The sequence below is a fragment of the Lemur catta genome, chromosome 1, assembly GCF_020740605.2.
Source record: "Lemur catta isolate mLemCat1 chromosome 1, mLemCat1.pri, whole genome shotgun sequence".
In the NCBI taxonomy this organism is placed as follows: domain Eukaryota; kingdom Metazoa; phylum Chordata; class Mammalia; order Primates; family Lemuridae; genus Lemur; species Lemur catta.
The window spans coordinates 38,286,053-38,298,896 of NC_059128.1; the positions used below are offsets into that span (position 1 = coordinate 38,286,053).

The window sequence follows — 12,844 nt, forward strand, 5'->3', positions numbered from 1 at the left end:
GGAGGAAAGGGACTGCATCCTGGGGAGAGGGGTGGATGGAGGGAGTTAGTGAGAGGAATGGTTGGAGGAAAGTGCTTGCTTCTTTCTCCCATTAACTTGAGACCATCACTGCCTGCCCCTTAATGACAAAAATCTTGGCAGCAACCCAGGCTGCAGATGCTGGTAACCCAGAGTAATACCAGCATGAAGGTCCAGCTGTGGCGAAATCTGGCCAGGAACCTATTCCTAGGCATTCGTTCCTTCACCCTCTTCCCCTCCAAACCCTAAGACTGGTGGATTACAAAACTTCCCAAAGCAACTTCTTCCTAAGGGTTTAAAGACAAAATTATGACCAGAAGAGCTAAACAGTGGAGTAGCAGGAAACAGCAGTGACAATGACTAACAGTGGTTCTGTGATGCCTGGGACTCTCCTCCCTAGGGCTTATCTCATCTCCTGCCCCCTTCTTCAATTCTCTGAAACAGACTATGGACTGGTTTTACTGTTACACCTATACATTCTCAGACAGAATAACTGATCCCTGCCCTGCCAGTGTAACACAACCTCTTAAATCAAAAGCACCAGATACATGAGGAGTCAATAAGTGTCAAAAAAAAAAAGACAACAAAATGAAAGAATTTTGTTCAAAATGAATTAATCACACACACATACACAGAGCAATAAGGACAGATATTAGAATGCAAAGCAAAAAATCATAAAAAAAGAACGAAGTAAGCATATCAGGCAGAAGAAATATAATATATGGCATAAATAGTAGGCTAAAGAACAAATTAGTAGTTGGCAGATCAGATTAGGGAGCTCTGCCAGAAGGAAGTAGAAAAGAATAAAGAGAAAATCTAAGAGATAAGAAAAATAGAAGTAGAAGTCTATGTTAATATCTGAAAATAAGAGTTCTAGGGAGAGAGGGAAAAAAATGAGAGGAAGAAAAAATTGAAGAAATAATGGAGATGAATTTCCTAGCATTAAAAGGATGAAAAGGTCTGACAGAATAAAATGAATAAATTAATTGATATTAGTGATTTCCAAAAAGGCAGGAAATTAGTGAAACTTTTAAATTATGCTCATACTTCTTCTTTTGTGCCATTTGCTTGTCTCATTCTCATTCTCTCTGCTTACTGGTTTATATATTACGATCTTAGTTTATGCAGCCATGAGAGTGGTTTCTTGAATTTAGCAACACAGCCATCACAAGTAATACTTTTCCACTGAAATCAATTTCAGTCAACAGCTAACTGAAGTTGCAGAAAACTTGATTATTTTTTAATAAAAAGGAGTAAGTTCAGTTTTCATTTTTTCCATTACTAAATTTTATATCTTCTCCTCCTTTCTTTCTTTCTTTTTTTTCTTGAGACAGAGTCTTGCTCTGTAGCCCCAGCTGGAGTGCAGTGGCATCATCATAGCTCACTGCAGCCTCAAACTCCTCAAGAAATCTCAAGATTATCCTTTAAAGACTCTTCTTCCTAACCTCCCTCCACCAATGACCAATTACTCTCAATCCTATGCCCTTAAATTTAGATATCTTTGCTCTCTACTTCTCCTATAACTATCTTTGTTCATGTTCTCAGTCTCTCTTGCTGGGACTACTTGAATGGTATTCTGACAGATCTCCCATCTCTCCCTCACTTGTCATGGCTTCATACTCCTTCCTAAATATCTTAGTGGGTAATTCCCTTGCCCAAAAACCTTCTTGGGCTCCATAGTGCCCATGCCTTACTGTGGCCAAAATAAAAGTTTCTTTATGATCATTTGGTTCAATCTACTTCTCCTGACTTACCTGACAGGTTATCTAAAGTTCTAGCCACACTGATATTTTCAATACTTTCTTAACATGCCCTGATATTTCCTGGCTCTTATCCCTTACAACCTTTTTGGCACCAGGGACCAGTTTCATGGAAGACAATTTTTCCACAATGGAGGGGGTGGAGGGAGAGTCCAGTTGGTGATGTGAGCAATGGGGAGGGGAGCAGCTCACCTTCTGCTGTGCGTGCCCCCCACCCCACCCCTTCCTAAGTTTCATGGAATTGGACAGGAGAGCTCTTCGGCCTGACTGGCCACAGACCGGTACTGGGGCTTGGGGACCCCAGCATATGCTATTTCTGCTTCTAACATATCCTTCCCTTTCATCACTGCCTGCAAAGTCCTACTCAGACTTTAAAGACCTACATCAATATAATATCCTATATGAAGTGTCATCCTACTTAAAGCAGAATCTTCCCTCCTGTGTTCATACAGCACTTGTGAATATACCTATTCGGTCAGTTACTGCACTGTTGAGTAATCACTTGTTTGAACCGTGTCCTCCCACATGACAGTAAGATGCTTAAAGGTAGGATCATATCTCATTCATCTTTCTATCTTTTCCAGGATTGTGTCTGGCATATAATAGATTCTCAGTACATGGCACAATGAATGAGTGATCTTCACAAGGCCTCAGTTTTTTCAACTGTAGAATAAGAGGGTTTGAATAAATGGTCTAAATTCCTTTCAGTTGTAAAACTGCAGTTCTATGATTCCAGGTTAAAGGTGCTACAACTCTGACTGCTGAGTAAGTGAAAGATTTGCATACTTTAACTAAAAGTAGGAAGATTTTAACTTTTTCCTGTATTTCTATCTAACCAAAAAAAAAAAAATCACTAAGGTTAAAAAGTACCTCTGAATGATAGACTGCCTGCTGTACAATTAATGATTCCTGGTTTTGTTTAGCAAGAAGAGAAAGAATTGCATCTGCATGAGATATTTTATGGGGCATCCTAATCACTTGTCCTTCACTGGGAGAATCGTCTTCCTAAAAGAAACATAAAGGCAATTAATATGAGAAAAAATTTATAAAACAATTGCATTTTTCTCAATTTATGGTTAGTGAAAACTTAGCAGTCATCAAATGATATTAGCATTTTTTGGAACAAAAAAGAATTATTTCATCTAGGTTTCATTTCCATTTGACTATAACAAAAACCCTTTCCTGTTGTCCCAGCGACTCGGGAGGCTGAGGCAGAAGGATTGCTTAAACCCAGGAGTTCGAGGTTGCTGTGAGCTAGGCTGATGCCATGGCACTCTAGCCAGGGAAAAAGAGCGAGACTTTGTCTCAAAAAAAAAAAAAACCTTTACATTTGGCTCAACTATAAACAACAGTATGGAGTAATTTGTAACACTGAAACTGGAGATTTATTATAAAAACACAAAAGTGTACTCTCTGTCCCATACAATTGAGTTAGTGATTCATAAATGTCTTACATAGTGTCATCAAGTTTTTAGCTCTCACAATTTCCTGCTTCATATTTATGTAGTGCACAAAGCAATGCCACAGCATGGCAATGAGGGCAAAGCATTGTGGTAATGCTAATGCTGCCAATGAGAACACAGGCAAAAATGAAAAACTGCAGAAATATGCTATGGCATCTATAGAGCCTTTGTGCACATCTGGCTTACTTGACTAGGGAGCAGGTCGTGAAAGCCCTCACTGGAACACCTTACCTAGGCTTCTTCCTGCCTCAAAACAGACTTGTCCCAATAATGAGAGAAAAAGTGGACCTCAGAGTCAGACAAACTGGATTCCCTTCTAAATATAGGTATTAACATGATTATAAATTCATTAAAAGTATTTTTAATTATTTTATTTTTAATGAAATAGTTTATTAACTTTGGATCATAAGCCTATATCCCCCAGCAGCATATAGATAAATGTTTACTGGTATGTGACTCCAAGTTATTCTGCGTTTTTCTAGATTGTACATTTGCATTTAATTTATTACGAATTTGTATCATATCTGATTTAAGCATAGTAAAAATACCAAAATTAGAATTTAGTTTCAAATGTAAAAAAAGAAGTTATAATTTAGTCCTCGTTCAGTTTAGCTATTTACTTTAAAGAAACTTAAACATGCTTTGGCACCTGATAAAGTTCTAAGAATTGATAAAAGTGCTATAATAACATTTTAAATAGGCCAAATGTCAGTATAATGCTTCTCTAAAATTAGAAATCTGTCATTTACGTCTTCTTTCCATATTATTTCATGAAAATAATTGTACTTTCTTCACAATCAACTCACCAATTACTTGCAACAAATAATCACTGTTTAAAAATTATTCCATTAAAATCTTATCAAAAAACTCCTTAATGAAGTATTTTTATACTTCCATGTGAAATAACATTTTTAAAAAAAAAACAGCAACAATAACAACCATGCTTAGCAAAAGATATGGATAAATGTAGGTGACAGTTGAGTATAATTACCTTCCTTTACTTAGGTTGTTTGAAAATATATAAAAAGTAAACATTTCTATTCCTTAACAGTTTTTTCAAAAGAAAATTACTATGATCATTTCTGTACTATATTTATATTGTATATATTTTTAAATGCCAATTTTTTCTTCTATAGAGCTAGATAATAACTAGGGTTAGTATCCCTGGATCCTGTTTGTTTTTCTTTTTAAGTCATTAAATTTAAATATTTATTAGTACAAAAAACTATAATCATGGTTGGGGAAAAATAACAAATATATTATAAGAGAGTTGGTTTAAATAGCTAAGATCCTGCTTCAAATATTATAAAGACAACATATCCAGGTGACAATCTTCATTAAGCCAGATTTCATTACCTAATTACATTAAATGTGTATTTTCAACTACAGTAGCCACTAATGTTAATAATTTTTTTATTCTCACAATTATAATAAGATTACATAATGAAATGTGCAAGAAATATTAAATTCTTTCATGAATATTTTGCTAAATTTTGTATTTATCACTCAAATAATTGAGAAAAAACTGATCAATGGCAACAAGTTCATCAAGATATTCTTCCTGTCAGAATTCAATGTTGGAGTCAATTATTCCTTACCATTTCAAGAATATCATGCAGAGTGCTGGATAAACTATCATTTAGGTTTGTCAGATATAGTCCTTCATCTCCTAAAACTAGAAATTAAAATGTAAAATTTAGGAAAAAGGAGAAATATAAACTTAGTAAATAATCTGACCATAAAGCTATAGAACATTACATTTTAATTTATACTGCAATGGAAATACTGGCAAAGTTCATAAACAAGCAATTCACAAACTACTCAATCTCACCGGTTTTTTTAAAAGTGCAATTTATAACAAAGATGGGATTTTTGTTCCACCCACTAGCTTACCAGAAATTAAAAAGAAGTATAAATATTAACTGTAGCTATGAAATTGGGAAACAAGCAGCTCTATATACTATTAATGCAATTAAAAACAGATTAAAATTAAAAGCTAAAAACTTTTCCAAAGAGTATGTTGGCTATGTATTGGTATTTTATTTTATTTTTATTTATTTATTTATTTTTTTTTTGAGGCAGAGTCTCGCTTTGTTGCTTGGGCTAGAGTGAGTGCCATGGCATCAGCCTAGCTCACAGCGAGCTCAAACTCCTGGGCTTAAGCAATTCTACTGCCTCAGCCTCCCGAGTAGCTGGGACTACAGGCATGCACCACCGTGCCCGGCTAATTTTTTCTATATATATCTTAGTTGGCCAGATAATTTCTTTATATTTTTAGTAGAGACGGGGTCTTGCTCTTGTTCAGGCTGGTCTTGAACTCCTGACCTCAAGCGATCCACCTGCCTCGGCCTCCCAGAGTGCTAGGATTACAGGCGTGAGCCACCGCGCCCGGCCTGTATTGGTATGTTAAAGTAGACTTAGCAATGCCACTTCTAGGCATGTACTCTAAGGAAGTTATCAGATAAGTGCACAAAAATATATGTATAATACTTGCAAGGACAATCATTAGAGAATTGTGTGTAGTCTGGAAACATTGAAAACAATCTAAATGCCCTTCACTAAAGGTATTGTTTAAATAGACTACACAGCTATTAGAAAAAATGTGGTAGACCTCTATGTATTGATATCGAAATACATCCATGATATATTATTGGGTAAAAAATTCAGGTTTCAAAACAATATGCAGAGTATGATTCTATTTTTAAAGGTAAGCACACATATACGTACACATGTATTTAGGTGTTGACATATGCACAGACCAAAAAAGACTGGAAGGGCGTATATCAAACTACTAAGAATGATATTATTTCTGGAGGGTGGGATTATAAGGGAAATTTTCCTTCTGAAATTAAGATCCAGAAAAGTTAACTAATTGCGTAGTGCCCCTAGTTTTTCTACTTTACCATGTTAAATCTTGAAAATTAAGTAAAAACGCTTTAAACAGAAAAGTATTACTTAAGGAATTATCATAATATAACCAGTGAAAGCAATTAATACAAATTAACTTACTCTTGGGAGCCAGTTTTTGACCACAGCTAAATAAAATCTCTCCTTCAGAGATGGGTCTATCTAAAGTTTCTGTTTCAGTGACAGTAACACTCAAGGTGCTCTCCAGTGTTGATGAATCAGAATTTGGCATCTGTGGGGGCGAAGGGGCCTTGGTGCTGGCAGGAAATACCATCAAGGGAAATGGCTCTTGAGGTGCAGGCTGAGCAGGGAAATCTAGAACACTGTCAGGTTCTTCATCCTTAGCCACAGACATCACACTAAAAAGATAAAGACATATTTTGAACTTATTAGATCACTAAAGGCCTATATTAATTTTGATATAAAAAGCAGATTCAAATGTACTATGTCTCCTTTAGCAAAGTATTTGTATAATCTGGACTAATTAACAAGATTTATTTTTCTAAAATTATTTTCATGCTTTAATCATAGGTCATTCTTGAAAGCTCTTCTAGCCATAAAACAGGAGAAATTGTTTTCTATTTTATTAACAGTATGATAGATATCTTTATTTTAATCTGTTTTAAATCTTTTAAGAAAAACATAAAGGTATAAATAAATTTGATAAAAATTTTTAAAAAGTTGAAATTTATAAAATTTCTTTCTTCCAAAGTATAAAGTACTTTGTGGTTTACAAAGCTTTGTTTATCATTTCTATGTTTTAAATGGGTCGTGTAAATCAAATTTAATTTGGAATGTACAGTTACTACTGAATTATGTTCTCATTTACATAGCTGTTGGGTGAAGAAGTTCTTCTTGAAGAGGGTTAGGGTTCTCTTCTTCCAGTGGCAGGTCTCCATCATCCCATGGCTTGGGAAGCTCTGGGCTTGAGACTTTCAATTTATCAATGGAAATTTCTGACAAAGTTGGAGTCAGAGCTGCTGCTGGAGGCGGTGTAGCAGCAGGGCTAACTGCTGGAGTAGTAATAAGTGTGATAGCAGGCATATCATTTCCTAAAGATTTTTTTTTTTAAAAGACAGAAAAAGGTAAAAGTCAGTAAACAACTCCATAGGAAGGCAAGATATGTTGTTTCAGATAGATATCCCTTAACATTTTGGCATATAAATAATGGTAATAATAATTAAAAATATTAACAATGATGATGGCGGTGGCCATTAATGGGAAAGTTCCTAAATTAATTTAGTAAAGCGTTAAAAAAAAAAAAACCTTGAAAAGTTAACACCACCATATACTTAAAGTGGTCTAGCGCATCTAATTGATGCTCTAAGCAATGGCAACAAATTCCTTGGATTCCTTGCAAGAAAAAATTATTTACTAAAACCTAGTAAGCAATAAGTATGTATACATTAATCTATAAAGCATTTTATAAAACAATCATGAAATTTTATTTATTAGTTGCTAAAATTAAAACTGAGTTACACAAATAAAGTTTCTACCTTTTTCAGCAAATATTTCTTTTGTAGGAAAAGCCACATCATGATCTGAATCACAGGGAGAAGAATCTGGAGTTTTTACCAGCACACGCTCCTTAGGAAGTGATGAAGGTGAGTGAGGAGGTGTAGGCTGTGGGGTAGCCACTGGGGTACACACTCTTGCCTAAAATAAATTAATGCAACAAGATAAATTATGCTTATAATCACCCAAGTAAAAGTAATTTGAAATAATAATGTGAGCTCATTCATAGACCACATAGAATTTAAATGAATGGGGATGGGGAATGAAGCCTTAAGCACCCTGGCTCTTGAATATCTACTTTTAGTTTAAGACTGGCCTGCAGAAAGCCTCAGGCAATTGAAGTAACTCTGCCTTTGAAGCAGGCCCCAAAGAAATCTAAGGCACTCTCTTTTAAGATATCGAGGAAGATTACACAGATAAAACTGAAGATCAAATCCCACTACAAACTTGAAGGATAGGCCATGCAACAGAAAAGAAGCATTTTAACTGACTGACAAGATATCAAAAATCAGCCTTTTAAAAAAATTTTCTAAAAATTCAACCTTTTAGCACAGAGCATGTAAAAAGCAGTGGAAGGATAAGAGACAGTGAAGAGTGGGTAGAGATGAAGACAAAAGGGAAATGGAAAGTACTGGTGAAGGAGTAAGTAAACAATTTAACATTATGTTGTTGAATAGGTAATCAATCATTCAAATGGTTCAAAATTCAAAAAATACCAAAGGATGATAGTGAAAATTAAGCCTCCTCTCCTACTTACTGTCCTCTCTACCTAGATCCCACCTAGATCCGGATCTTCTTAAGAGTTATCAAATAATCTCAACTTAAGTCATTTCATATGCATACAATCTATGGAATAAATTCCCAGAAGTGACACTGCTCTGTTAAAGGGTTAATGGCATTTTGAATTTGAAAAGATTTTGCCAAATTTCCTGCTAGAAGATTTTACTATTTTACACAAGTACCAGTAGGTATGAGAATGCCCATTTCCCCAGTGTTTGCCAAACAATGGCGTTATCAAACTTTAAAGAGTTTTGCTGATCTGATCAGCAAATATGGAATTTTAGTAATTTTTTTTCTTATTACCAGTGAGGTTGACCATCTTTTTATACGCATATGGGCAATTTGTACTTCTTGTGTGTGAACTGTTTGGTCCTGTCCTTTGCCCACTTTTAAAATACATTATTTGTCGTCTTCTCATTCTAAAAAATCTTTATGTATTAGGATGATTAGTCTTTATTCTATATCATGAGTTGCAAATTAATATACAATTTAAAACCATGAAGCATAATAGAAATTCCATAGCATTGCTTAATAATTAGCATATTCTTAGCCTTCATTTTAAAATGAAAGAAATCCATTCTTTTTTCTTCTTGACTATATAAACTTATAGCATAAAAGCATTGTTTTCAAATATAACACTACTGGCTCATCATCATGAAAAGATGTGCAGGTGTTAGACAGTGAAGGATTCCAGGTCTCCTAGGGACAAAAGTGGGTGCCTTGCCTTGGTGCAATTGCCCCACCTGGGAAGAAGGACAAGGATGTGCCCCAGGCCCCAATCTTGGTCCCGTCCATCCTTAATCCCAAGTGACTGCCATACCTGGGGTAGGAGGGAATACCCTATGAATCTGCCAATCAGAACTTAGCACGACAACTACAAAAGAATACAGAGGACTCTCTAGTCCACAAGCCAACCAGCATACATACAATAGAGTCTGGAAAGTGACCTAGAACAAACAGCTTTCAGAGACGCTCATGGGAGATCCACATGTATAGTAAGACTCAGGTCATATAACTCCCAATTGTCCAATCAAAGTGGTTCCAATGGTGATGTCTGAGCCATGAGGGAGGTCCCAATCCGGACATAAAACAAGACCCATACCATAACCATGCCCTTCCTTTTGCTCTCACTTTGCTGCTACAATAGGTCCAATCGTCATCTGTGGCGTATGTATCATGTTCTGTAAACCTGTATCTTGCTCTTGCACTATAATTCTATCTTTTTCTCCTCAATAAACCTCATTTTCATGCTTGCCTTACTCTGGTGTGTCTGGTCATTCTTTGGCCATGAGTGCATTTCAGACCCTGAAACCCAACACAGGTATTCTTCTAGTATAGGTAATGGATAATGATGATAATAAACTATTAGTCTAATCACTGAGTATTTAACAAGTTCCAGGTACTACATTAATCCTTTTTCATATATCATCTCATTTAATCTGCCACAAAACCTTATATGATGGCTCAGATAACGCAGCATCATAAAGATGTCAATCCTCCCTAAATGAAACCAATCAAAATTAGATAAATTCCTATAAAAATCTCAATAAGATTTTTTTTACGGAACTTAAAAACTAATTTTATTGATTGATGGAGATAGGGTCTCTCTTTGTCACCCAGTGACATGCAGTGGCATGATCATAGCTCACTCCAGCCTCTAACTCCTGGGCTCAGGCCATACTCCTGCCTCAGCCTCCCGAGTAGCTGGCATTGCAGGTATGCACAACTACACCCAGCTAATTTTTTTTTTTTTTTGGCCATAAGAACAGGGGTCTTGTTGTGTTGCTAAGGCTGGTCTCAAACTCCTGGCCTTAAGCAATCCTCCTGCCTCAGCCTCCCAAAGTGCTGGTATTACAGGCTAGAGCTACTGTACCCAGTCAAAAATATGTTTTTAAGTTTAAACTGAAAATATACATATAATAGCCATAAATATGTATAAATATATATTTGAGAGAGAAAAAGGCCAAGAAAAGCTATGAAAATTCTGAAGATAAGAAACAATAAGTTAGAGAAGGGCCAGGGAGCAGGAGGGCTTGCCCTGCTAGATATTCAGTAAGCAGAGTTTGGTAAAGCCATGATCATTTAACTCTAAGTATATTATCTTTGTTATATAGATAAGATCAAAGTAACAGAGCTGGGGATTCAAATTCATGTCTTACTAACTCCAAAGTCCAGGCTCTTAACAATTACATAAACTGCCTACTTACACTGGCTTTCCATATTTTCTCTTTCAATCATCCTCATGAAAATGCAGTATGTGGGCAGAAAATAAATCAAAGTAACTGGCACAGAGAAAACAATTAACTCTAACCACATCTGTACTGAATATATTACCAATGAGCACATACCAAAACTGTATCAAATCCAAATCTTTGGCACACTAATCACATTACACAACACCAATCTCTATAAAAGTCAAATACAGTATATAATTTTATGTTTATACATGAAATGAATCAGCTTAAATGTTTCACCTATATAAAATGATGTCCCAGTGATCTATAGGAACAGAAGTGACTACTGAGTTCTAAACAGCTGGTAATACAGAGTAAATTTTGGCTTTGTAGAATTTCATATTGCTATAATAGATCAGAAATTCTATTTAACATAATAAGCCTGATTAAATAAGCAATAATAAATCTTTCTGAAATGTATTTTCTTTTAAAGGTCAAAAATATCAGTTTACATAATAACTCAAAAGCAACATGTGATCCTTGGCTATATCTTGAATTTTAAAAAAAGCTACAAAGGATATTTTTGGAACAAATGGAGAAATTTAAATATAGTCTCTATAATTCTATCAATGTTGTTAATAAATTTGGGGGGTATGATAATGGTACTTCAGTTATATAGGAAAGCATCTGGTTCTTAGGAGATATTGCTGATGCTTTTGAGGTCAAGTGTCATGATGACTGCAACTTTAAAATTTTTTTTAAAGGATATATAACATAGGAGACATAAAGACAGTCAAAAAAAAATGTGCCAGGGCTGGGAGCGGTGGCCGCTCATGTTTGTGATCCTAGCACTTTGAGAGGCTGAAGCAAGAGGATCACTTGAGATCAGGAGTTCAAGATCAGCCTGGGCAACATAGTTAGACCTCGTTTCAACAAAAGATTTAAAAAAAAAATATATAGCCAGGCGTGGTGGTGCACACCTCTAGTCCGGCTACTCAGGAGGCTGAGGCAGGAGGATTGCTTAAGTCCAGGAGTTTGAGGCTGCAGTAAACTATGACTGTGCCACTGCACTCCAGCCTAGATGACAGAGAGAGACCCCGTCTCAAAAAAAAGAAAGAAAGAAAAATGTGCCAGTATGTTATCAATTGCTCAATATAGGTAAAGAGTATACAGACTTTCATTGTTGTATCATACTTTATTCTATAGATTTAAAAGTTTTTAAAATAAAATGCTGGGGGAAATGTTATTTTAACCATACCAACAAGGAATAAAATTCTACCACAAACTGTGATCTTATGACATTCAGTCTAAAATTTATCTATTTTACTGTTCTTCAATAAATATATCAAAAATTTCCAAGAACTTAAGTCATGAAAGGAGAGTCACTCCTACCGGCAAGTATGTTTCATTTGCTGAAACATCCCCAGCAACACTTGTAGCAACAGGATCTTGCTTCTTTGCTTCTCTGTCACCCAGCATGACAGAAATGGTCTCAGCAAGAGCTTCATTCACAAAATGACTAATCATGTCTGAATTCACAGGAACCCCAGCATCAACAAAAAGCTGGAGGGCACCACCGCTTGTTCCTTCCACTAAAAAAGAAGGGGAATTTCAGAATAAACGGGCAAGAAGATGTTAGCAATTTAAACCTTAATTCTTAAAATTTTAGAGATACCAACATATTTGTATATGGGGGTGAAAAGAGGAATAAAAATGAAAATACAAACATATGTACTTATTATGAAAAGGACTAAGATGATAACTTGCATAACAAACATTCTCTCTAAACAAATAAAAAGGGAGAAGAAAACATACAGATGAAAATTTACTTATATGGCTTCTTCTCTACCACTACAGAATTTAGTGATAAAAAGAATTTGCACCCATATTATTAATAAATGTCCTTATCTGAAAACAATCCACATTTCCAAGAACAAGACAACAGGAAACTCTGTGATAGATCTTGACCAAAACACAAGGATGCAGTAAATATGAAGGCAAACCTTCCTTCCTTGTAGTTTCAGATATATCAGTTATTGAAATTATCAGCGAATCCTCTTCAAACCTCTATAGCAGTTTAGGTGCTTATCTGATGCCTTATTGGTATATTAATTTTCCGAATGAGTTGCACTTTTCACTTACATGAATGTACATAAAATTAAGTAAAACTTCCTTAAGAGACTTTGCTCGACTTAAAGTGGTGAAATTTATAAAGCTCTGTGTGGAA

The 12,844-nt window shown here is 35.4% G+C and overlaps 1 protein-coding gene across 5 annotated transcripts in view; it reads right to left on the minus strand.

Annotated features, from left to right (window-relative positions):
* KIAA0586 (KIAA0586 ortholog) overlaps positions 1 to 12,844 on the minus strand; it is a 102,002-nt gene that overhangs the window by 41,507 nt on the left and 47,651 nt on the right. For 4 of the 5 annotated variants that reach the window (XM_045566468.1, XM_045566448.1, XM_045566439.1 and 1 more), the window contains exons 22-27: positions 12,010 to 12,209; positions 7,645 to 7,804; positions 6,978 to 7,200; positions 6,251 to 6,507; positions 4,840 to 4,916; positions 2,649 to 2,783 (exon numbers count right to left, since the gene is read on the minus strand). In XM_045566468.1, coding sequence (XP_045422424.1) covers positions 2,649 to 2,783; positions 4,840 to 4,916; positions 6,251 to 6,507; positions 6,978 to 7,200; positions 7,645 to 7,804; positions 12,010 to 12,209 — 1,052 coding nt within the window. Of the gene's footprint in view, positions 1 to 2,648; positions 2,784 to 4,839; positions 4,917 to 6,250; positions 6,508 to 6,977; positions 7,201 to 7,644; positions 7,805 to 12,009; positions 12,210 to 12,844 lie in introns of those variants that run through there. The other variant, XM_045566477.1, reaches the window with a different exon arrangement.